Source organism: Mytilus galloprovincialis, chromosome 2, assembly GCF_965363235.1.
Source record: "Mytilus galloprovincialis chromosome 2, xbMytGall1.hap1.1, whole genome shotgun sequence".
Lineage (NCBI taxonomy): Eukaryota > Metazoa > Mollusca > Bivalvia > Mytilida > Mytilidae > Mytilus > Mytilus galloprovincialis.
The window spans coordinates 53,979,537-54,004,257 of NC_134839.1; the positions used below are offsets into that span (position 1 = coordinate 53,979,537).

Genomic DNA, 24,721 nt, shown 5'->3' on the forward strand with positions numbered 1-24,721 from the left:
AGTCAGCTTGACCAGTGAAAAATAATTAATGCAAGACTATCACTGAATACTATATAGAAAGTATTAAAGTATCAAGAACGGAAAGCATGATTAGACCACACATATAATATAGGTAAGTAAATGAAATCAATGATTGTGATGACAAGAAAGAAGACCAGAAGATTTAAAAACTCTTTCAAACTGATAAGAAAATATTCTGGCTCAGACTGAGAGTATATTAAAATATTAATGTATATAAATTAGTAGAATTATCAGTATATTTAATAGGACAGGATCACTCGCTAAACTCATATTTAATATGCAGTGATCATTCTCATCTTACCCCATCTAGTTCTTTACTCTACAATTCACATCATTACATAACAACTAACTGTTTTTCTCTATTATCTGGCAATGCATGCATGGTATTACTACACTAGTCTATAAAATGTAGTGACTCAGGACTGTTTTAATCAAATAATACCAAATCTTATACATGTAAGCTTCAAAAAGCACTTCGAAAATTGAACACCAATCTAAAAAGTGATTTAATGATGGCACTTTGTTTTAAAAATTTGACTAGAGAATAAAAGAACATTACTTTATTATTTTGCAAACCTTCAATAACAACTTAACCCCCCTAAATCAATGTTTTATGTGATTATTCTTTTTAACAATCCTGAGTAAATACATGGATATCTTTTCTATGTTGGTAGTATGGAAAGCATTACAGTAAATACACATTATTTTTTTATAAGTTAACATTATTTGCATGCATTTTTAATAATTCCTGACTGATTGATTAATCAATTAGCATATCACCATATCTTTTTATTTTATTACTATAACCACTGATATTTGAGTCTACAAACCCAGTACATAATATGTCTTACCTTGCAAGCTTGTGCCTGATCATGAAGTCCTTCTACAACTGATCCATAAGCGTCTAAATCTGAGAAGAATGCTTCATGTTTCTTTAGCAAAGCCTGAAAAGATATTATAGAAACTGTAATGAATACCTGAGGCTAACTTTGAGACCTACTAGTCAAAAATTGGTTTAAATTGTGCTGTAGTAATCAATACTCAAATCAAGGTGTTCAGTCGGACTATTCTAGAGGGTGTATTGTGTCACCATTTTTTTAAAAACAATTTGTAGACTCAAAAGTTCACATTAATTTCAATCCATTTATAAATTCAATTTTTATCTTACAGCGTGGTTTTCTGTAGCTACTATTTTAGCATGAATTATTATGCACATTATTTCGTATCTTATGTTCCACATGCAGCTATTGTTCTTTGTGGAGTTCATTCAATATTAACTTAATCAAATTTTTCAAGCATGTCATGGGAACCAGCTTTAAGTCGGGAACCTGATGCTCAGTGTTGTCGTTTGTTGAGGTGGTTCACAAGTGTTCCTCGTTTCTACTTTTTATATAGATTAGAAAGTTGGTTTTACACTGGTCATTTTTTGGGGCCCTTTACAGCTTTCTGTTCAATGTGAGCAAAGGCTCTTGTGATGAACACCGTACTTTGACCTATAATGGTTTAATTTTACAAATTGTGACTTGGATGGAGAGTTGTCTCATTGGCACTCATACTACATCTTCTTATATCTATCTATTTCTATAACACAACATACCTCTGCAGAATCCTCATCTTTACCGTAGTCAGTATTTGCAGCAATTGGTTCTTTTTCCTTCATCCAAGATTCAGCTTCATTAGCATCAGCAAAGTACTGCTGTGCCTGTAGAGAATCCTCTAAATCTTGTTTCCTCTGAGATGCCTTTTCCTACAAAGTTGAGTTCGATATTTTATGTCTGTAGCAAGTATTTGTTATTGCTTTTTGGGCTCATAATAAATTCAACTTATTGACCACGATGGTTGATAATATTTAGATTCAAGAAATTCTGATTTTTTTTGTGGTTGTCTTTGAGACAGCATGTTTTCAATCCCCCCCCCGAATCAAGAGTAACTATAAGATACCACTACTATACTGCTAAAGAACTGAGATAAAAACATTGTTAAAATATTACAACTTTCTTGTATATTAAAGTTATTTGAACTTTTAAGGGTTTCAGTTCTTCAATGTCATTTAAAGGTCAGGATTTGATAACAATTTTAAAGTACAATGAAAAAGAGTTAAAACAGGGACTGAATAAGGTTTCAAACATCCAACCTTATATAAGTTGAACCCCAAAAGAAGAAAAATAGTCAATGTTTAGAGCTGAACAAAACTTACTTTCAATGCGTGCCATCTGGCGTGCAAATCTTCTATCTTGGAATTGATATCAGCTGAGGCAAAGTGATCATCCTTGATCATGGTTTCTCCTTCTTTACATACGTTATTGATACGGGGCTCATGACCTGCTAATTCAGCTTGTAAGGCTTGGTGTTTCTTTATCAAGTTCTGTACTCCAATCAAGTCTCGTCCTTTAAAGAAAATAACAGATATCTTAATGAATGATTACCACAATTATTATACAATGTCATCTTTCCAGTAATTTTCAATAAGAATGAATGTGTTGTCATGCTTTGCATACTCCCTCTCATTATTCAAAGTATCAGAAAACAGGAATAACGAATAAGTTGTATGATAATCCGGAAAATGCTTACAAAGTCACAACTCCCAACTGTTGAGCTGCTTATCAAATATGAAGCCTTCCTGTTCAGTGGCATTGAAGAATTGCTGTCAGTCCAATTATGGTTTCATTCTGTTTAATAGTTTCTGAGAAGTGTGCCATAAATATTTGTTAGACAAACACCAGACAAGGTAGTTGCAATATAGCCATCACTCCTAGATTAGGTGTTAATATTGAGGTTACAAATTTATAGATTTTTTATATTAATTGGCCTACATTATTAAAATATGTACATGTACCTCTATTTGTAGATGAAGCAATGGGTTCTTTCTCTCTGATCCAATCTTCTTCATCTTCAACATCTCGTAAGAACTGTTGTAATTTGAGGGCCTCTTCTAATCGGTTCTTCCTGTCTGACATAGGAGCCATAAGGCCATCATATCTTTGGACAACATCCTCTTGTTTTTTTCTGATATTGTCAGCATCAAAATGTCCAGATTCTACGAACTGGTTGGCTTGAATTACTATCCCATCAACACGATCCTAAAATACAGACAATTGTATGTTAACAACTAAAATTGATGATGCTAACACAAGAGCAATATTAAAACAGAGGGACATAACAAAAATTTAACCAATAAAAGTATGTACGATAAATCCATCACTGTATGAATACTGGAAATGCTTACTATTTCTTTGAATACATGAAGTAATGTATCTTTTACATTAGGGAAAACTAGTCCTCTTTCTTGAAATCAAAATTTTCTGTTTGCTAAGGACCTGTATTGAGAATTCAAAAGCACATGAGGAATATAATGTCTATGGTCTCTCAGATTTCTATTCTAAAAACTTGATTTATAAATTATTACCTGGTGAGCAGCTACATCAGCTTCTAGTAAAGCATGCTTCTTCTGGAGATTCTGTACTCCGGTCAAATCCTGAAATAATAGAGATAAATGGTACTTGTTAAAAGATTCAAGTCATAAACATCCTTACTACATGCATTTCATTGTCTAGAATTTAAACTTTAATAAAAAAATAATAATATTGCTTCTAGTTCATTATTTACAACCAACCACGACAAAATCATTTGTTATGATTTTTCGAGTTTGCTTGATAAAGACTTTTTTTTTATCTTACATGTGCTGCATTTCATAGAAAAAATATCTTGAAGGGACTTGTATCTGTGTAACATACTATTGGTCAAACACTTGTTTAATCAAGCTTTTAAACAAATTTCAAAGTTTTTCTTATGAAAATGATTAATGGTCACAACATTAATTTCAAACACAGTTTTTCACTGAAAATTGTAAATAGCAAAAGAGATTGGTAACACAAATAATAATACAAATGTCAATAATGTCTCTAATAAAATCTGGTTAAATATATCTTTCTAAAAAGAATGAGCAAGAATAAAAAAACTACTCTTCTTGAATAAAATATTATTCTCTAATAGCTTGGCTTAAAAAATATATTCTGATTTGTGAAACTGAAAAAAGCACAGATTTTTTTTTATTTACCATCACAGCAAAGCATTTTTTATGTTCTTGTAAAAGCATGTAAATTAAACAATTTTGAACAGAAAAAGATAAGAAAGTGAGAGATAATCAGACTACTCTGCTGAAGTCTCTAGCTAAATAAGGTATTCAAGTAAGAACTGAAGAGAAAGAAAGTGAGTTACAAAATGTGTAGATCTGGATTTAGGTGTTTCAATGTATTGTTTCATTATCATGGCAAATATACTAGAGTGTGCACATAGAACAATGAAATAATGTTTACTGGTTTTCCAAAAAAATCAATTAAAATTGGGCTTACCATCTATAAATAAGATTAACAAAAGTTTAAACATGTCATTCAAATCATGGGCGTATATACAAAGTTTATTTAAATGTATATTCACATTAGCTAATAGATAAAGTATGACTTCTATGCTTAAAGTACACACTCAAAGAGTTCCGCTGTACAGGTAACTGAAACAGTGAAGATGGGTTCAAAGGTCATTCTACGAACTGAGCTTGAGATAGTTTTTTTTTTCCAGTTGTTTCAGGGCCTTTTACAGCTTGCTATATGCTTTATGGGTTTTGCTCATTGTTGAAGTCGGAACAGTGACCAAGTTTCTTATTTCTATATCAGGTGGTCTTTTGCGGAGAGTTGTCTTATTGGGAATCTTATGTAATTATTCAAACTTTTTTCAAAATTGTGTCTGTGTTTACAAAATTGTGGTGGTCAAAACCTCTGACCACTTTTTCGAAAACTGTTATTGAATAAATAAAGTGTACAGCTGGTCCTACTGCAATCTCGGTAATAATTGAAGAATCAATTTTATTTGGATTTATTCATTTTCCACTGTATAACATAATATCTGCTTTTACTTTAACTGGAACAGGTAAACATGATTCATTTTGTCCTATATCTTGGCAGGTTCGTATTAAAAGCAAAGAGAAAAGGAGAAAATCGGTCAAAGGGATATTTCACATTTCTCATGCATAAAAGTCTTGCAGGAGTTTTAGGCTATCATAAAGGTGGATACTTGAGTGGTCATGTGATGATGTGCATAGTTGAATAAGACAGACATTGTTGAAAGATATCATCATATCAACTGGGGTATTACAGCTTTGGTAAAATCAGAAACTCCTTTGTTGAAGAGATACTTCATTTTTATTCTACTGAAATGAGTTAAAATAAGCAAAAACAAAATGTAAACCAGATGCTCCGCAGGGCGTAGCTTTATACGACCGCAGAGGTTGAACCCTGAACGGTTAGGGCAAGTATGGACACAACATTCAAGCTGGATTCAGCTCTAAATTTGGATTGTGATTAAATAGTTGACACAGCATAGGTTTCTGACACAGAATGAATGTGTTCTAATGAACTTAAAATTTTTGTTTCTCTTAGAGCAATTCACTATGCTGTTGAATATTAATCCTCTCAAAAAAATGTTTGAAGAAATTTTCTTTTTTATTTATGAAATTTCAAATGAGAAAAATTGAACCCAATTTTTTTAATCACATCCCCCTTTCCCTTATTCCAAAACTAATCTCAATTAAAATTTCTAATGGAGTTTGCAACAATAACTACTCATTTAAATACATCATAAAATATTAAGATGTAAAAAAACTGCTTGTTATCACTGAATGGTAAAGATTATTTTAATTTATCAGTTGGTAGTAAAAAGTGAATATACATTGTATATTGTATATAACAAAGATTTAAGTTGATTCTGGACAAAGAAAGATAACTCTAATTAAAAAAAAATTTGATATTTCACAATATTGTGCAATTAGATATTTCTTGCCATTGCGCAATACTGTGCAATTGAAAAGACTTGCTATTGCACAATACTTAATATAATAATTTTAGATCCTGATTTGGACCAACTTGAAAACTGGGCCCATAATAAAAAATCTAAGTACATTTTTGGATTCAGCATATCAAAGAACTTCAAGATTTCAATTTTTGTTAAAATCAGACTAAGTTTAATTTTGGACCCTTTGGACTTTAGTGTAGACCAATTTGAAAACGACCAAAAATGAAGAATCTACATACACAGTTAGATTTGGTATATCAAAGAACCCCATTTATTCAATTTTTGATGAAATCAAACAAAGTTTAATTTTGGACCCCGATTTGGACCAACTTGAAAACTGGGCCAATAATCAAGAATCTAAGTACATTTTTAGATTCAGCATATCAAAGAACCTAACTGATTCATTTTTTGTCAAAATCAAACTAAGTTTAATTTTGGACCCTTTGGACCTTAATGTAGACCAATTTGAAAACGGGACCAAAAGTTAAGAATCTACATACACAGTCATGACAGTTAGATTCAGCATATCAAAGAACCCCAATTATTCAATTTTGATGAAATCAAACAAAAGTTTAATTTTGGACCCTTTGGGCCCCTTATTATGTTGGGACCAAAACTCCCTAAATCAAACCCAACCTTTCTTTTATGGTCATAAACCTTGTGTTTAAATTTCATAGATTTCTATTTACTTATACTAACGTTATGGTGCGAAAACCAAGAAAAATGCTTATTTGGGTCCCTTTTTGGCCCCTAATTCCTAAACTGTTGGGACCTAAACTCCCAAAATCAATACCAACCTTCCTTTTGTAGTCATTAACATTGTGTTTAAATTTCATTGATTTCTATTTACTTAAACTAATGTTATTGTGCGAAAACCAAGAATAATGCTTATTTGGGCCCTTTTTTGGCCCCTAATTCGTAAACTGTTGAGACCAAAACTTCCAAAATCAATCCCAACCGTTCTTTTGTGGTCATAAACCTTGTGTCAAAATTTCATAGATTTCTATTAACTTAAACTAAAGTTATAGTGCGAAAACCAAGAAAATGCTTATTTGGGCCCTTTTTGGCCCCTAATTCCTAAAATGTTGGGACCAAAACTCCCAAAATCAATACCAACCTTCCTTTTGTGGTCATAAACCTTGTGTTAAAATTTCATAGATTTCCATTCACTTTTACTAAAGTTAGAGTGCGAAAACTAAAAGTATTCGGACGCCGGACGACGACGACGACGACGACGACGCCGACGCCGACGCCAACGTGATAGCAATATACGACGAAAATTTTTTCAAAATTTGCGGTCGTATAAAAAACACTGTTGTGTAAAAATGTTATTTATGTGGGTGAGAATAAATAAACAATGGTGTCAATTCTAACTCTATACACACAATTAAATCTGAAAAAATATAATCACTCTAGCAAGCAAGATAATTATATGCAAATAAAAATAAAACTTACAAGTCTAGTCTTAATATGCTAATAATAAAGCAAAATACACAACATATTCAAAAGAAAATAATATTTCAGTAAAATCAGGTGTATATTGCTACATACATATGTACATGTATATGAAGTTAATGTAAGACCACTCATCAAGTGAACTTTTCGGGGTTTTTTTTCAGCTGAGAAATTTATATTTCAAAAGTTTTAATCCATTATCAAATATCTTTATCTCTAGTTTTAACCATTTGCAAGACAATGTGTTTCAATCAGATGAGTGGTCTACTGCTGTTAAAACATTCAATGTACATTCTGTAAGTAAAATTCCATAAAGATTATTTAGAGCATTTTCTGCTTATAAGTGGTCCTAAATTTATCCAAATTCTATTTATCCCTGAACGTTCATTGACAACTGATCATGGAATAATCTGTGACCGTCATACAAGAGAGAGGTTTAGCTAGCTATATTACCAGATAAATCCACCATTTTCTGCATAAGGAAATGCCTGTACCAAGTCAGGAATATGACAGCTATTTTCCATTCATTTGATGTGTTTGAGCTTAAGATTTTGCCATTTGAAATAAACATACTTTCCATGTTCAATTTTCCTTTAAGTTCAGTATTTTTGTTAATTACTTTTTTTGACATACAACTTTGGAATGACATAACACATTTTATTATTAATGATTCTGAATGCTATAAATGTATTTTGTAAAAACTCAAAATATATTTTTGTATTTCATGTCTGTTATACCCACTGTGAACAAATTTTATATGTGAGCTTTTACATGTCAGAATCGTTACAAATGTTATTATACAAGAACTATATTACTGTAAATGAGGGAATATGTTTAAATTATAAATCATATACATTCAACACATAGGGATATTTATGTTAACTAACATATATGATATATGCATAAAATCAACCACAAGAAATCATATTTCCTAATAATTTGTTTATCTTGATGTTCATTCAAGTCTTTCCCACAATCAAATAAGCATCTTATATGAAACATATTCAAGATTAATTCAGTGTCTTTAGCAACAACAAGTGACTGACCCAATGGCAAGATAAAATAAAACATAAGCTCTTTACCATTACCATTCTTTACCCACCCATAAACCAAAAAGGATATGCATTATTTCTGTATTTTCAAATTTTTCATTTGAGTTAAAAATCCTCGTGAGAAACAGATTGCCTGAGAACCATTGACTATTATAAACCTATCAAGTCTTTTTAAGTTGAAAAGATTTCTTGAGAGTTGATTTCAAAAGAAACACTCTACTGTTCCATGCATAGACTAGATACACACCTTGCCATAGTCTTCTGACTTCAGTTGTCCCTCAATCTCATACAACCAAGACTCAACATCCTCAGTACTCCTGTTGAACTGTTGTTGTTGGCTTGCTTCCTTCAGTTTGTTACCTTTAAGTTCTGTTTGAGATAACAATGTTTTCCAAAGTGCAACAATTTCATCAACTTTGACACTGAAAATGCACAATATTTATCATAAATTAAACAATTACTTTTACGAAAATAAAAATGTGAAATACTGAATGTAATAATTCAAATAACAAATGTAATAATTCACATAACAAATGTAATAATTCACATAACAAATTTTCCTTGGACTTGTTTGTCACAGCATATTATAAGGTATTGGTCAATGTTGTGCGTTATAACTAGCTTTCTACAGTAAATGCAGCTTTATAGATATTTTTTTCATAGTTTACTGGGTACTACATCTTGCCAGTATCAATGGCACTGAATGCTAGTCAATGAAATGAAATAACTTATATACCAAATACTAAATTCCTTAGGTCCAACTACTTTAAACTTCAATCAGACACACAGTCCATGGTAGTATAGTTTTACATTTCCTTAGATATCAATTGAATTTGTGATTTAATATTACTTACACCAGCAAAAGGCTGGAAATGTTAATACTAGAATAGAAGCACACTTACCGAATTTCTTCTGAGGCATAATGATTTTCACTGATGAGTTGGCCCCCTGTTTGTTCAATGGTTTCAATACGATTCTTGTTGGCCTCTAATTCAGCTTCAAAGTTCTGATGCTTCTGAACTTTTGTTTGTAAATTAGTTGGATCCTAAAATAAAATAATGTAACTTTATCATTATATTCTGTAAATAACATACAGATAAAAGAATGTTAACAAAATATCTTGAAATGACAACTCGAAACAAAAAAAAAAGAGAAATCAACTCATTTCACATGTACGAGATGTAATTTTAGAGAGCAATCTAATTTTCTTAAATTCATGATTCCATAGTCTTCAGAAACAAATAAATTAAAGATAACATTGAAAACAAGATTCCTTTAACATGTAAAAAAAAAATTTTTTCTGTAAAATACTTACCAAGTAATTTTCATCTGAGGCAGTTTTAAGTTTCTCATTAATCCATCCTTTTGTTTCATCACAATCCCTTTCAAAAGTCTGTAATTTATAAGACTCCTCTAGAAGTTGTCGCCTCTCAGTTGACAACTGGTACAGGTTATTTCTTCTTGTAAGCAACTAAAAATAAAACACAAATATTGGTCCGTGTTAATTAGAAAAATCAATTGTCTCCAAATAGACAGAATGAACTCTGCAAAGAAATTGTCTAAATTCTAGACGATGGCTTGTTTAAATATTCTATTCTCATTAGTTAATTAAGACTAACACAGTTTTGAAATTATAACATATCTATAAAAGCCTCTATTGCTATGGTCTTAAGTATTCAAATTCACAAATAGAAAGAAATATGGGGTTTTATGTCAATGAGACCATTTCAACAACACAAAAACCAAGACTTCAAGAAGTAATAATACAAAACGTCTGAAGTCTAGAAAAGTTGTGAATAAATTTAACAGAGACTTTCAAAGTGAATATAATTATTCAATGTATGTAATACTAGAAAAATTCCAGGTAAAATTTAAAAAAAACAAGACTTAAAAATACCTGATCTCTTCTGCTAGCTATGTCATCATGGGCATAGTGTTCATTCTGTATCAGCTTGGTGGCAAAGTCATCTAATAACTGTAACATAAAAAATATTTACATAAAAATCTTCTTTTAACAGATTTATAATGTGTACCAACAATTATTTCTTCATCACATGATTTATAAGGATTGAGTACCATTATTTATTAGATGGTCACTAAGGGACTTGAATGTAAGTATGATTAATTGTTTTTTGGTTTATATGCAGTGGCAAATGTTTCATGCATATTCTGAGAAGAAACACAAAATTAAGAACACAATGTTTGATTGACTAAACATACAAATGAAACTGCACATATTAAACATATTTTGTAGATTGTGTAAATATTCTTCTGATTAGTCAAACTGTAGTGTTATCAACGTTTTAGACATTTTCATATATTTATCTAAATTTAAATTCAAATTATTTTTACCTATTATCTAAAATTATCTAAAGTATCTATACATGTATAAACATACCTTAATCTTCTCTTCTTGTGCAGCCAATGACTTTTCAAAGTCTTCATGTTTCTTTATGAGTGCCTCAACATTGTCCAATGAATCTCCAAGATCTCGGTTAGCTAAGAAAGCCTGTTGTTAGATAAAATTGAAAATGATAGGGAGGTCATTTCAAATAAAGAGATAATGTTATCATAGATTGTAAAATTACAAATAAACATAAGATACTGTAGATTCATTTATTTTCGATGGTACTAATTTCGTGGATTAAGGAAAAGTTACATTTTCCTGGATATATAATTTTGTGGTTTTGCAGATGTCTGCATACAATACAAAGCCTATAGAAAATTTGTTATTTATTGAACATTTAATTTCATGGTTCACCTGTACCCACAAAATCCACTAAAATTGGTTTCCAATGAAGTATGATGAATCCAAAGTTAAAAAAAAAAACAAATAAACAAATCAGAAAAATAAAAAGATTGATTTCCCTATGTATTGTAAAATACTTTCTGAACATATTCAAAATGCAAAACAATCTATAACTTTAATATGTATTTAAAGGCCCATTTTTTATTAGGGCTATTGCAGAAAAAAAGTATGGGGGGTTGGGGTTGGAAGGCACATTATATTAATAATTAATGGGTGATGGGTAACAGAGCAACTTTTCACACTATAATGTACTATAATTCTCAATTACAATTGTCTGGGTGGCGGGTGCTGACAAAAACTGCCTTTCAACCCCCCAACCCCCCTACATTTTTTTCTGGAATAGCCCTTAGCATAATAAAAAAGATAATGGTTGTTTCCCTTTAAAATGTCGAGTGGCAAAATAACATGTTAAAGCAGTTTCAATTATTGTGAACTAGTGATTCACAGTATTAATGACTCACCTCCTGTTTGGTCATGACAGAATCAGCATGCTCTGTATCTCTGTAAAATAGTTGTAAGTCCATACACTGTTCATATAATATCCTTCTCTCTTCCCATAGCTCCAACAAACTCGACTTCTCTGATGACAGTACTTGCAGCTGAAATGTATATATGTATTTATTTAAATTTGATGATAACAGCATACTGACAAATCATAATACAATTAAAAATAGAAAATACTAGTTGCATTTCTTCCTAGAATAACCTCTAACCGAATGGTTTTCAGAAGTGTTTAATAGTCATTTTTTATATTGTTAAGCCTATCTTCTTTTCATATGCATCCCTATTTTTGATGCTCTTACACTTGATTCAATATTTTGAAAAACTTTTTGACACTTAACAGTACTATGTGAAACTGATTTTTTTGGCATTGTCATATAAGTTTTACAGGAAGGTCTATAGTCTGCAGTAATAGAAGACAAATAACAACAAAGTATATTAAAATCATAAATCTTAAGTTACCTTTTCTCTAACTTCATCAGCAGCATAATGGTCAGCATCAACTAATCTTTGTCCAGCATCAACTGTTGATCGAAAAGTGTCCTCTCTAGCATCAATCTCTCCCTAAATTTTAATTTCAAAACATGTTAAGTAAATTATTTAGCAACAAAATTTTCATCTTATGCATATCAAGTTTTTGGTACACATTGTCATATCTTGTTCAGAATTCTGACACTTCAGTTTTTTTACACTCACTTCTGTTGGTCACTTTTTATTTAAGATGTTTTCCTTGAATTTGTTTTCTACTAAAATGTTCTTACAGAACTCTTGTTTTAAAGTATGTTTGCTCTACTGTAATTGGGAACATACAGTATTGTGCTTTGAACACTCTTAGTCCAGGAAAAAAAATCTAAATTTCTTTAACAACTTTCGTTTCAGGGCAAGGTAACAGGTTGGTGAAAAAATTCTTTTTTTCTTTTATTAATCATATTCAATAAAAACTAACAAAATCAAAGAAAATCACAAAAATCAAAGTTTTTTTTCTATTTGGTTGGGGATGAGAATCATGTATTTTTTAAGTGTCCTCAAAATCAAATCAAAAGTAGTTGTACTTAATGGATTACCTTGCATTCTAGATTTCTCTCTACCAAGGACTCTGCTCCAGCTACGTCTTTAGCCAGATCATCAGCAGATATAATAGCCTTCATATCATGTATCCAGGAAACCAGATCTCGGAAGTCGGCTAAGAAACGATGGAGGTAGTAGGAATCATCCAGTCTAGTTTTTCTATCAGCACCCTGTTCAACGTAAAAAGTAAAGTTTGTTATCAACTCCAAGTTATTTCTGATCAAATCAGATAGAAAATGTAAAACATAACTAATTTACAAACTAAAATCAGTTAAGGTTCTTTTATTTCTAAGGGACATAAAATCATACAGCATGAATCCAAGAATACATACATGTAATATCGAATACTCAAATATAAAAGAAATCATTCTCAGCAATTTATATTATTTAATTTTAGTAACAGCATCAGCTTAATAGATTGAAAGTTGACTGTTGCTATTTTCAGACACTTTATATATTAATTTGTGTTAAATTTGTGCCATCAAATAAATAAGTTGATTTTCAATTAAGTCTTAATAGTTTTAGTGTACTTTCTTATGTCCACATGTTATTTTTACCTTATTTTTCAGTTTTTCCCAGTTGTCTGCTATTTCAGTCTGTTTAGAACTAATTTGTTCTGCTTGATCTTTATGAGTATCCATAAGTCTGTCTGCTTCTTTTCCAATGGTTTGTATCTAAGCATAGAGAAAATCAAGTGTTACCATCATTCGTCGCCAAAAATACACACAAATAAAAAAACATGTTATTGTTTTCTTTTTAAATTAACAGTTATGCTATTGTGGTATGTTCTATTTGATATACATCTCTTTAATAACAAACACTTTCTTTTTTTGAGAATACAAAAAAATATGACCTTACCAAATAGCTCATCAATGTTACACAGTCTTCATGATAAACTTTTGAATCCACAAGCTCAATTTTACGAAAAATATTTAGATGTATTTTGCTGGCTTGTAGAGAAGCATATCACAAGCATGAAAGCAATTTTACAAGCCTGGTTAGGTGTGAAGACTGCTGAGCATACTTCTAAGTGATATGACTCACCTTTTCTTCTAAAGCAGCCAAGTCTCTCTCTACACCATCATGTTTTCTCTGTAAGGCTTGAACACTGGCAAGATCTCTGCCGTAATCATCAGAAGATAGGATGGCGTCTTTCTCCATGATCCAGGATATTGTCTCATCTGCATCTCTGAGCAAGAAATTGTGTATAGTTGATAACATTGTAATAAAGTCTATCTTATATAAGTTTCATGTCAATCAAATGAAAATTTAATCTGTGAAGCAATTACCACACGTAAAATTTAGGAGATGGTATTTTCTTTTCCTTCAAGTTTAAATTCTTTATTCCATTTAATTAGCAAGTCTAATAGTTGATAATAATTTAGAAAAATTCCCATACTTTTAGGGCCTACTGCACTTATATATTTCTATGCACAATTCCTGATAACATAATCCTATGGTCTTTTACATGTATATAATTTTTGTATACATGATTTCATTTACCTGTTAAATCTCTGTATCTCATGGGCACCAAATAACCTCTCTTGTCTAAGGAGAGACATTTCTTTTAATCTGCGCCATGCTTCATTGACTTCCTGCAATTAAATTATCAAAATATTTTAATCAAAAGATTTTAATAAGGGCATTAATCAAACCTTTTTCATTCCTATCAGAGGAGATTGTTTTAAAACTGATGTTGGATTATCTATCAACAAATTATGTAGTTCCTATTTCCTCCTGCTCCTAAATAAAACATAATCAAGTTTATAAGATAGATGAATTCTTGATGGTGATCACATTGTGCACAACCTGTACATGTGTCTCTGGAATAATCCTCACAAGGTAGATTTAAGACAAAAACTATTTACAAACAATGTATATTTTTTTCTTCCCACATTTAACAGAATATCAGCTTCATTTTCGATACAAAATGGCTGCCCCCCCCCCCCCCCCCCCCCCAAAAAAAAAAAAAGCCTTCACTTTTCTTTTAATGAAATTTCCAAAGAACATAAAACCAATACAATAGTTTTTTTACAGTTACAACATTTGAGTACCTCTTGTCTTGTCCTAATAGTATTCTCCTCTGGGTGACCATCAGACACCAGTTGCTCAGCCAAGTTGTTAACTTCTGTTACTTTATCTTCATGATTATGTAAATCCTAAAATAAAAACAATTTTATCAATATATTATTTATCTAATTAATCAAGCAATGTGATAAGTTATGAATCTAAATTTTAGAATTTTTTTAACCCATTCCCCCTAAAAAAAATCCCTTTGTACCTTCCCTTCAATTTCATGACAGAACTTGTATATTTTTAGTTTACATTAAACAAGAAATGTCTAATAACTTAAACAGATGTGAATATTTAATTTTCTTGATGAAAGTGAAATATAGGTAATTAAACATTTTTATTTAGGGCTATTCCAGAAAAAAATGTATGGTGGTGGTGGTGGGGGGGGGGGGGGAATGGTTGGAAGGCACATTATATTAATAATACATGGGTGATGGGTATCAGAGCAACTTTTCACACTTTAACGCACTATAATTCTCAATTACAATTGTCTGAGTGGCGGGTGCTTTTAAAAACTGCCTTCCAAGCCCCCATACATTTTTTTCTGGAATAGCCCTTATTATAACATTTCTTCAGACACATTTTACTATACAATACCTTCTGAAATTCATCAAATTTCTTCTGCAAAACCTCAACATGCTCCAAATCTTGTCCAAACTCTTCTGAGGATACGAAAGCTTCCTAAATACAAAATAAAAGAAACCTTTTAAGTAAGTTTATTCATCTTAAAAGGCTCGTAATAATGCAACAATGTAAACAATTATATAGAATAGTTTGGTTTAAATAATTGATAAGAAGTAGTTCATGCTTAAATCATCGTCTTAATTGTGTAGATTATAATATACATGTAGAAAGTTGATAATTTAATGACCAATTGATCATAATGAATTGAACATCACCTAAATGAAACTAACAGGCATATAACAGCAATATCCTTTAGACCACATAAATATGCATGATAAAGAGTTTCTTGCCAAAAATTTAAAGGCCTGGTAGCTTCAGGATTTTTAAGTTTGCTCTTAAACACTTAGTCCAATTCCTTTAGAATGCATATAATTTTTTCTGAAAGTTCAACATGTGTTACCTTTAAATGAACAAAGTTACAATGACCAACATGAGAGGTGACCAATTCTGTCATGCATTTTTGTAGAATAAGTAAAAAGTTACAACAACATGTTTGTCGGAGAAAGTTCTCTGGCCAAGAAATCATCACAAAAGTGTGAAGTAGGAGCTAGAAATTTGAACGTGCAATAATCTGAAACATGTGTTTTTAAGCACTTACTATTTATGGTGATATTACGAAATCTGTAAACATAAGTACAAACCTTGTCACTGATCCAGAACATGACCTCATCACATTCTCTCTGGAACTGTACTAGTCTTAATGCTTGTTTTAATCTAAGTCCTTTGTCTTTCAGCTTAGATAACAACAGCTCCCATAGTCTGTGAAGTTCTTCTAATCTTGCCTGTTAAAATAAGTTAAATATTTTTTTTAAAACCAATAAGTTTCCTTTTTTAACAACTTTGATGGATAATAAAATATCAGATTTTACAAGATAAGCCTAAATTGAAAAAAAATTTTCTTACTTTATTATCCTTCTATAAAATAGGCTTTTCTTGAAACTGTTAAATATTTCAAATTTGTTGGCAATTTATGATTATTTCTTTCCATGTGAACTTGAAGTTGAATCTGTACAATCTAGAAGATTCAAAATATTTCTACCACAGTAATCTTTATGTTACGACATTTAGATGTGAATTTGATAACAGGAAAAATTAAAGAACCTTAGTGAGCACGCTCACATACCCCACGTCCCCACATTGTCATTGGAGAAATTAAATAAGTATAAGAAAAAAAAATTGTATAAGAAAAAATATTGAATAATAATTTCCTGTCAATATACATAGTATGTCCTTATTATCTACAAAATTTCATGAAATTCTGTTGTGTGTTTTCAGAGGAGTTGAGATGACAAACTGTTGCAGAAGTACATTGAGGCAAATAAGTTCAAAGGGCATAACTCCTAGAAAAAAAATTGAACCGTAATTTCCTGTTGATATGCACATCTACATAGTATGTCCTTATTATCTACAAAGTTTCATGAAATTCTGTTGTGTGGTTTGAGAGGAGTTGCGATGACAAACTGTTGCAGTAGTACATTAAAGGAAATAAGTTCAAAAGGGCGTAACTCCTAGAAAAAAAATTGAATCGCAATTTCCCGTCGATATGCACAACTACATAGTATGTCCTTATTATCGGAAAAGGTTTCGTGAAATTCTGTTGTGTGGTTTGAGAGGAGTTGCGATGACAAACTGTTGCAGTAATACATTAAAGTAAATAAGTTCAAAGGGGCGTAACTCCTAGAAAAAAAATTGAATCACAATTTCCCGTCGATATGCACAACTACATAGTATGTCCTTATTATCTGAAAAGGTTTTGTGAAATTCTGTTGTGTGGTTTGAGAGGAGTTGCGATGACAAACTGTTGCAGTAGTACATTAAAGGAAATAAGTTCAAAGGGGCGTAACTCCTAGAAAAAAAATTGAATCGCAATTTCCCGTCGATATGCACAACTACATAGTATGTCCTTATTATCGGAAAAGGTTTCATGAAATTCTGTTGTGTGGTTTGAGAGGAGTTGTGATGACAAACTGTTGTAGTAGTACATTAAAGTAAATAAGTTCAAAGGGGCGTAACTCCTAGAAAAACCAGATGCTCCGCAGGGCGTAGCTTTATACGACCGCAGAGGTTGAACCCTGAACGGTTAGGGCAAGTATGGACACAACATTCAAGCTGGATTCAGCTCTAAATTTGGATTGTGATTAAATAGTTGACACAGCATAGGTTTCTGACACAGAATGAATGTGTTCTAATGAACTTAAAATTTTTGTTTCTCTTAGAGCAATTCACTATGCTGTTGAATATTAATCCTCTCAAAAAAATGTTTGAAGAAATTTTCTTTTTTATTTATGAAATTTCAAATGAGAAAAATTGAACCCAATTTTTTTAATCACATCCCCCTTTCCCTTATTCCAAAACTAATCTCAATTAAAATTTCTAATGGAGTTTGCAACAATAACTACTCATTTAAATACATCATAAAATATTAAGATGTAAAAAAACTGCTTGTTATCACTGAATGGTAAAGATTATTTTAATTTATCAGTTGGTAGTAAAAAGTGAATATACATTGTATATTGTATATAACAAAGATTTAAGTTGATTCTGGACAAAGAAAGATAACTCCAATTAAAAAAAAATCTTGCTATTGCACAATATTTTGCAATTAGATATTTCTTGCTTACTATTCTGGACAAAGAAAGATAACTCTAATTAAAAAAAAATTTGATATTTCACAATATTGTGCAATTAGATATTTCTTGCCATTGCGCAATACTGTGCAATTGAAAAGACTTGCTATTGCACAATACTTAATATAATAATTTTAGATCCTGATTTGGACCAACTTGAAAACTGGGCCCATAATAAAAAATCTAAGTACATTTTTGGATTCAGCATATCAAAGAACTTCAAGATTTCAATTTTTGTTAAAATCAGACTAAGTTTAATTTTGGACCCTTTGGACTTTAGTGTAGACCAATTTGAAAACAGGACCAAAAATGAAGAATCTACATACACAGTTAGATTTGGTATATCAAAGAACCCCATTTATTCAATTTTTGATGAAATCAAACAAAGTTTAATTTTGGACCCCGATTTGGACCAACTTGAAAACTGGGCCAATAATCAAGAATCTAAGTACATTTTTAGATTCAGCATATCAAAGAACCTAACTGATTCATTTTTTGTCAAAATCAAACTAAGTTTAATTTTGGACCCTTTGGACCTTAATGTAGACCAATTTGAAAACGGGACCAAAAGTTAAGAATCTACATACACAGTCATGACAGTTAGATTCAGCATATCAAAGAACCCCAATTATTCAATTTTGATGAAATCAAACAAAAGTTTAATTTTGGACCCTTTGGGCCCCTTATTATGTTGGGACCAAAACTCCCAAAATCAAACCCAACCTTTCTTTTATGGTCATAAACCTTGTGTTTAAATTTCATAGATTTCTATTAACTTATACTAACGTTATGGTGCGAAAACCAAGAAAAATGCTTATTTGGGTCCCTTTTTGGCCCCTAATTCCTAAACTGTTGGGACCTAAACTCCCAAAATCAATACCAACCTTCCTTTTGTAGTCATTAACATTGTGTTTAAATTTCATTGATTTCTATTTACTTAAACTAATGTTATTGTGCGAAAACCAAGAATAATGCTTATTTGGGCCCTTTTTTGGCCCCTAATTCCTAAACTGTTGAGACCAAAACTCCCAAAATCAATCCCAACCGTTCTTTTGTGGTCATAAACCTTGTGTCAAAATTTCATAGATTTCTATTAACTTAAACTAAAGTTATAGTGCGAAAACCAAGAAAATGCTTATTTGGGCCCTTTTTGGCCCCTAATTCCTAAAATGTTGGGACCAAAACTCCCAAAATCAATACCAACCTTCCTTTTGTGGTCATAAACCTTGTGTTAAAATTTCATAGATTTCCATTCACTTTTACTAAAGTTAGAGTGCGAAAACTAAAAGTATTCGGACGCCGGACGACGACGACGACGACGACGACAACGACGACGACGACGACGACGCAGACGCCAACGTGATAGCAATATACGACGAAAATTTTTTCAAAATTTGCGGTCGTATAAAAATTGAATCGCAATTTCCCGTCGATATGCTCAACTACATAGTTTGTCCTTATTATCTGAAAAGGTTTCGTGAAATTCTGTAGTGTGGTTTGAGAGGAGTTGCGATGACAAACTGTTGCAGTAGTACATTAAAGTAAATAAGTTCAAAGGGGCGTAACTCCTAGAAAAAAAATTGAATCGCAATTTCCCGTCGATATGCACAACTACATAGCATGTCCTTATTATCTGAAAAGGTTTCATGAAATTCTGTTGTGTGGTTTGAGAGGAGTTGCGATGACAAGAAACAGGACTGACGGACTGACGGACGGACGGACTGACGGGTCAAAAACATTATACCCTCCGCAACTTCGTTGCGTGGGGTATAATTAGTTTAAACATATTTATTTATAGTGGATTGGGAAACAAGTTTTGCAACTTATATTAATCCCTCTCCACTTTGCGGGTGCGAGTGCTGCCTTGTAGCGGCATTAGTCTACTCTTTTTCGAAATCTACAAGGGTGTCTTTAACGTGCAAGAGATATGGCTCTCTCTTAACATGGGTCAGCCATTTATTGTCCCCTTCCAACGGACTATCATCGTTTCCTCAAGACCATACTCGCAGATGGTGTCAAGGGAGAGTCGAAAATTGAGTTCCTGAAATTTTCATCCCAAACGGGAACCTTTGTGTTAGTAGTCCGATGCACTAACCACTACACAACAGGAAAAATGGATTTAACATACATCAAAATCAAGTTACTATGAAATAAGAAACAACATAGATACTGATAAAGGTAATAATGAAAATTAAAGAAAGACAAATTCCCATTTAATTAATTAAAGAAGAATAAATGTCTGGCCATCGAATTTTCAAAATAAGTTTTATCTCTTACCGTTATAATGTCTGAGGCAAAGTGTTCTTTTTTAATCATGTCTGTTCCTGTATTATCCAGGACTACTATAGCATTGGCATGGGCAGCTACTTCAGCCTCAAAAGCCTGGTGTTTCTGGATCTTTGCCTGGTTGTAGAAATTACAATTTGTAAATATATATAGTAGTATCCCTTTGATTTTAAACTATAAAACAATTCTCCCAATACCCACTTTCATAAAACTGTTTTTCTTTAGGTTGGGATTTTAAATTACCAAAATTGTATACAAAATACATTGTATATTTGTAAGTGTACTAAAAATCAAAATCTATATAACATTTTGCTTTTAATTGATAAACCCATAGATTTAAGACAAGATATGATTCAAGTACACCACTCCAAAAGTGGTTTGATAAATCTCTTATGAGTAAACACTGCATCTTTAACAATATTTTAATTACCTGCAAGTTTGTGGGATCTCTATAGCTTTCATCTGAGGCAGTTTGTAATTTCTCATAAATCCAACTCTCGAGCTCATCTGCATCTCTTTTGAAATACTGGTACCTTCTTGAATCTTCAAGTTTCTGACGCCTATCTGAGCAGAGGCTTTTAAACTGTTCATAACGACCAAGGACTTCCTGTCTACGACTCTGAATGTCTTCAGCTGTCTCAAGAATCTTGATCTCTCGAGGTTGAACCTCCGTCATCTTGCCTTCTTTCTGAAACAAAATAACCAATTCTTAATGTTTCTTAAAATTTTTTAAATCAGACACAAATGTATTACACTTACATACTTGTACAATGTTAATATTTTCATGATGAGCTCTAGAAATTAATTCTAAAATATCTCAGTACATTCCGATTTAGTATTACATGAAATGTTTACATAAAAGTGTGATTTCTCCGTCAATCACTAACTCCAAGTTTCTGAATTCACAGTCAGTAAATTGGTATGGAATTCCATTAAGGTCAATGTTTTTGACTTAACCCCTTGAAGTACAAATGTAACATGGATGAGGTGAAGAACGTTTTTTATATAACCTCAAACATTTGAGGTCATAAGTTAACAGGATAATGGTACTATGGTGGTGTAATCATCTAAAGACATTTGATTCCAGATAATAACTTGAGTATAGCTATAGTGCAGCAGTACAGCAGATCTCTATGAAATTGTACCACACGGTTCAATACCACCATGACCACAGAAAAGGAAGATTTGGATTGATTTGGAGGTTATGGCTTTAATGGTTTAAGAATGTTGGGCCAAATGCCCCAAAAAAATCTGGTTTCCAGTATAAGTAGTCGCATACACAGGTTGTGGATTTCCTTCAACTATGGGACCAAACAAGTCAAAATTAGAGTCTGTTCTGTGGATTTCTTTCCCATCCAATTGCCTGAAATTGGGGAGGGGGGGGGGGGGGAATTCAGTTTTATGTCAGCATGGTCAACACAAATATCTTGAGATTTGATGGTAAGGATAGGTGCAGACAAGGCTCTAATTCATCAACTATTATTTATCTCTTGAAATTTGCCTTAAATTCTTGCCTGACATTAGCAAAGCTCTGAAGGCGAGGATTAGTTTTGTATTAGGGCATCACGTTTTCAGCCTTATAAGGCCAAATTAAAAAGTATGTGTGGTTCCACTTACATCTGAAAAAAAATGTTAGAGTAGGTAGGTAGGGATTTTTTTTTATTTTATGGTTTTTTTTTACATTGAGTCTATGGGAGCAACAGTCTGACTTTAACAGTGCTTAATGAAAAATTACAATCAAATCTTTAGGGAAGGCTATTTTAAAGACAAAAAAGTAGGGACGGTAGGGTTACTGGAACCACACATATATTTTTATTTGGCCTAAGCAATACATTTATAAATTTAAAAATCTCCATGCTAGACACCCAAATTTACATGGTTTTTTTTTTTTTAAATATTTACATAAGCATGCACATATTTAAGTTACTGGAAACCATGAATTTAATATGCATATTAGCTTGAATGATTTCTAAGGAAAATTAATTCATAAATACATGCCATTTAAAATAACATGCCTTACACTGTTTAAACTTATTATTTTTGTCTTATCAGGCCAAAATAAAAAGATTGTATGTTTGCCCAAACGCGACCGACCCAAAATTAACCCGCCGACTCAAATTCTTTTTTTGACGTTTTTTAGAAGAATTTTTTTTTGCAGATTTTTTTCGTGTTCGCTCCGTCATCGTATAAAACTTAAAGTTTGTCATCTCTGCGTTTGAAAGTAACTGTGAATACGATTAAAAGAAAGCGCATAAGAGATGCAGTTAATTGATATTCGATGTTCTCAGTTTTTATCTTCTGACTTATATGTAACGAACGTAAAGAAGTGAAACATGTGAAGTGGCACATTTTTTACGCTGTAGTTGTCTGTACTACCAAACCCTTACCTATATGTTCAATGTTAATTTCATTGTGTACTCGAATATCTGATAAGAATATTCAGGTAGATTTGTGCAATCGAATATTTTCAATGTTATTCTGACAGGAAATGGATCCGGAAGTTGCGAATTTACAATCTTGCAAGAAGATTTTGTTTTTTCTGAATAAAAAGGAATTATTTCTTGATAAATTGTTGTTTTTAATTTAATCTTCCTTTATCATGTGAATTAGATGCCTTTCTATTCAAATAGTTCAAATTTATAAGTCTCAGTTGACAAGATCAGTACGTTGCTGTTTGGGAGAGTTTGATAAAACTATAATTGCTCACAGAAATTCAGAAATATAATCTTAACTGAATGTAACTCCTTCTGAATAATTTATTGCAATATAAATCCCCTTTGACAAGAGAAATCTGGCTTTTGTCAGAAATATCTTTTTTCACATGTGCAAAAGTAAACACATGTTATGCTGGGATTTTTATACAAATTTGTGAGGAAGCCTCTGGAACCTGATGACCTAAAAATAAAATAGTCTTCAGAAAACGTTAACTTTATGCAATTATATTTCATCAATACTGATTATTTTAAAAAATTTAAACTTGATTATTTATAGAAATAAAATTATAACAAATATGTTTTTAGTTTGGAGATTCTGCAGAACATGCTTTGATCTATTTATAGCCAAATTAGTTTACCTGTGTGATAATGTAAAATATAAATTTGTTTTCAAAACAAAAAAAGACAGAAACTATGGATGGTAAATAATAATTCATTTAAAATATTTTAGGACAGTTAATCTATTTTAATAGATGTAGGATTTAAAAACTGCAAACAAATAAAATCATTACATAGTCAGCTGATAATTTTTTACACAAACATCGTGTTGATGTAACTGTTGAAAATCACTTCATAAATCCACCAGCCCTTTCACACATGTAGCAATTGTCAGGGTTATAAACATCTCAGGATACAAATCATAAAGTAGACTAATTTATTTATAGAGGTACTGTTTTAAGAATTAGATCTTTCAATATTTTCATGCAAATTCTGAAGAAAAAAAAAAAAGAATTTGCCTACCTACCTACCCACACCCAGTCATCATGGGTCGGGTTTGGGCAAACTGAAATATTTTTAATTGTGGCCTCATTGAGGTGATATGCAAATGAGAAGCTGTCATTCTATATTTAAATATTACTAGGAATGCTGCTAATTCAGATATTCTAATTTTAGTGATTATCATTATTGCGTTGTTTTAACGATGCAAGAAAGATAATCACTATAATTAAAATATTGTTCTATTTTAAGACTGTCAACATGTATTTAAATGATTTTCACAGGTTGAAAAATTCTGTGATATATGTCCATCTGCTGGGGTAAAAAAAGTGAGGTAAGTTAAGTTTTTGTTAAATTATATCTAAATAAGAGTTGTTTATTTGAAGATATGATTTATTTTAAATCAAAATATTTACCCACAAAAGAGCCAAAAAGTTGTTTACATTAATAAATTATTTGAAAGATGATTTTGTGACAAATGAAAATAAATGGAGAATGTGTCCATGGTAAGGAGGGGCATATAATATCTTGTTAATAAATAATGGTTTACTTGTTCAGTAGTTAAAGTGAACAAGAGTGCACACGCTGAAATGTCTCGCCTTCTATACTAATCATTGATATTATGTTGATAGTCCTAAGTATAAAGCTAAGCTTTAATACAACTGTCACATAAACTTAACATTAACCAAGATAACTAAACAAAAACCAATGAACCTTGAAAATGAGGTCAAGGTCAGATGAACCATGCCAGGCAGACATGTACAGCTAACAATGCTTCTATACAACATATATGACCTATTACTTATAGTTTAAGAAAAATAGACCAAAACACAGAAACTTAACACTGTGCAATGAACCGTGAAAATGAGG

The 24,721-nt window shown here is 31.5% G+C and overlaps 1 protein-coding gene across 13 annotated transcripts in view; it reads right to left on the reverse strand.

Annotated features, from left to right (window-relative positions):
* Nucleotides 1–24,721, reverse strand: part of LOC143063840 (spectrin alpha chain-like) — a 76,937-nt gene that overhangs the window by 29,794 nt on the left and 22,422 nt on the right. For 5 of the 13 annotated variants that reach the window (XM_076236240.1, XM_076236238.1, XM_076236236.1 and 2 more), the window contains exons 2-24: nt 20,851–21,108; nt 20,412–20,537; nt 16,149–16,289; nt 15,421–15,504; nt 14,805–14,909; nt 14,254–14,345; nt 13,795–13,939; nt 13,308–13,424; nt 12,747–12,920; nt 12,145–12,246; nt 11,643–11,780; nt 10,771–10,881; nt 10,270–10,347; nt 9,688–9,843; nt 9,275–9,417; nt 8,620–8,794; nt 7,321–7,338; nt 3,428–3,496; nt 2,858–3,101; nt 2,219–2,409; nt 1,619–1,768; nt 873–965; nt 323–340 (exon numbers count right to left, since the gene is read on the reverse strand). In XM_076236240.1, the coding sequence (XP_076092355.1) occupies nt 323–340; nt 873–965; nt 1,619–1,768; nt 2,219–2,409; nt 2,858–3,101; nt 3,428–3,496; nt 7,321–7,338; nt 8,620–8,794; nt 9,275–9,417; nt 9,688–9,843; nt 10,270–10,347; nt 10,771–10,881; nt 11,643–11,780; nt 12,145–12,246; nt 12,747–12,920; nt 13,308–13,424; nt 13,795–13,939; nt 14,254–14,345; nt 14,805–14,909; nt 15,421–15,504; nt 16,149–16,289; nt 20,412–20,537; nt 20,851–21,096 (2,916 nt within the window). In that variant the 5' untranslated portion in view covers nt 21,097–21,108. The remainder of the gene's footprint in view (nt 1–322; nt 341–872; nt 966–1,618; nt 1,769–2,218; nt 2,410–2,857; nt 3,102–3,427; nt 3,497–7,320; nt 7,339–8,619; nt 8,795–9,274; nt 9,418–9,687; nt 9,844–10,269; nt 10,348–10,770; nt 10,882–11,642; nt 11,781–12,144; nt 12,247–12,746; nt 12,921–13,307; nt 13,425–13,794; nt 13,940–14,253; nt 14,346–14,804; nt 14,910–15,420; nt 15,505–16,148; nt 16,290–20,411; nt 20,538–20,850; nt 21,109–24,721) is intronic. The other 8 variants (XM_076236235.1, XM_076236243.1, XM_076236242.1 and 5 more) reach the window with 4 other exon arrangements.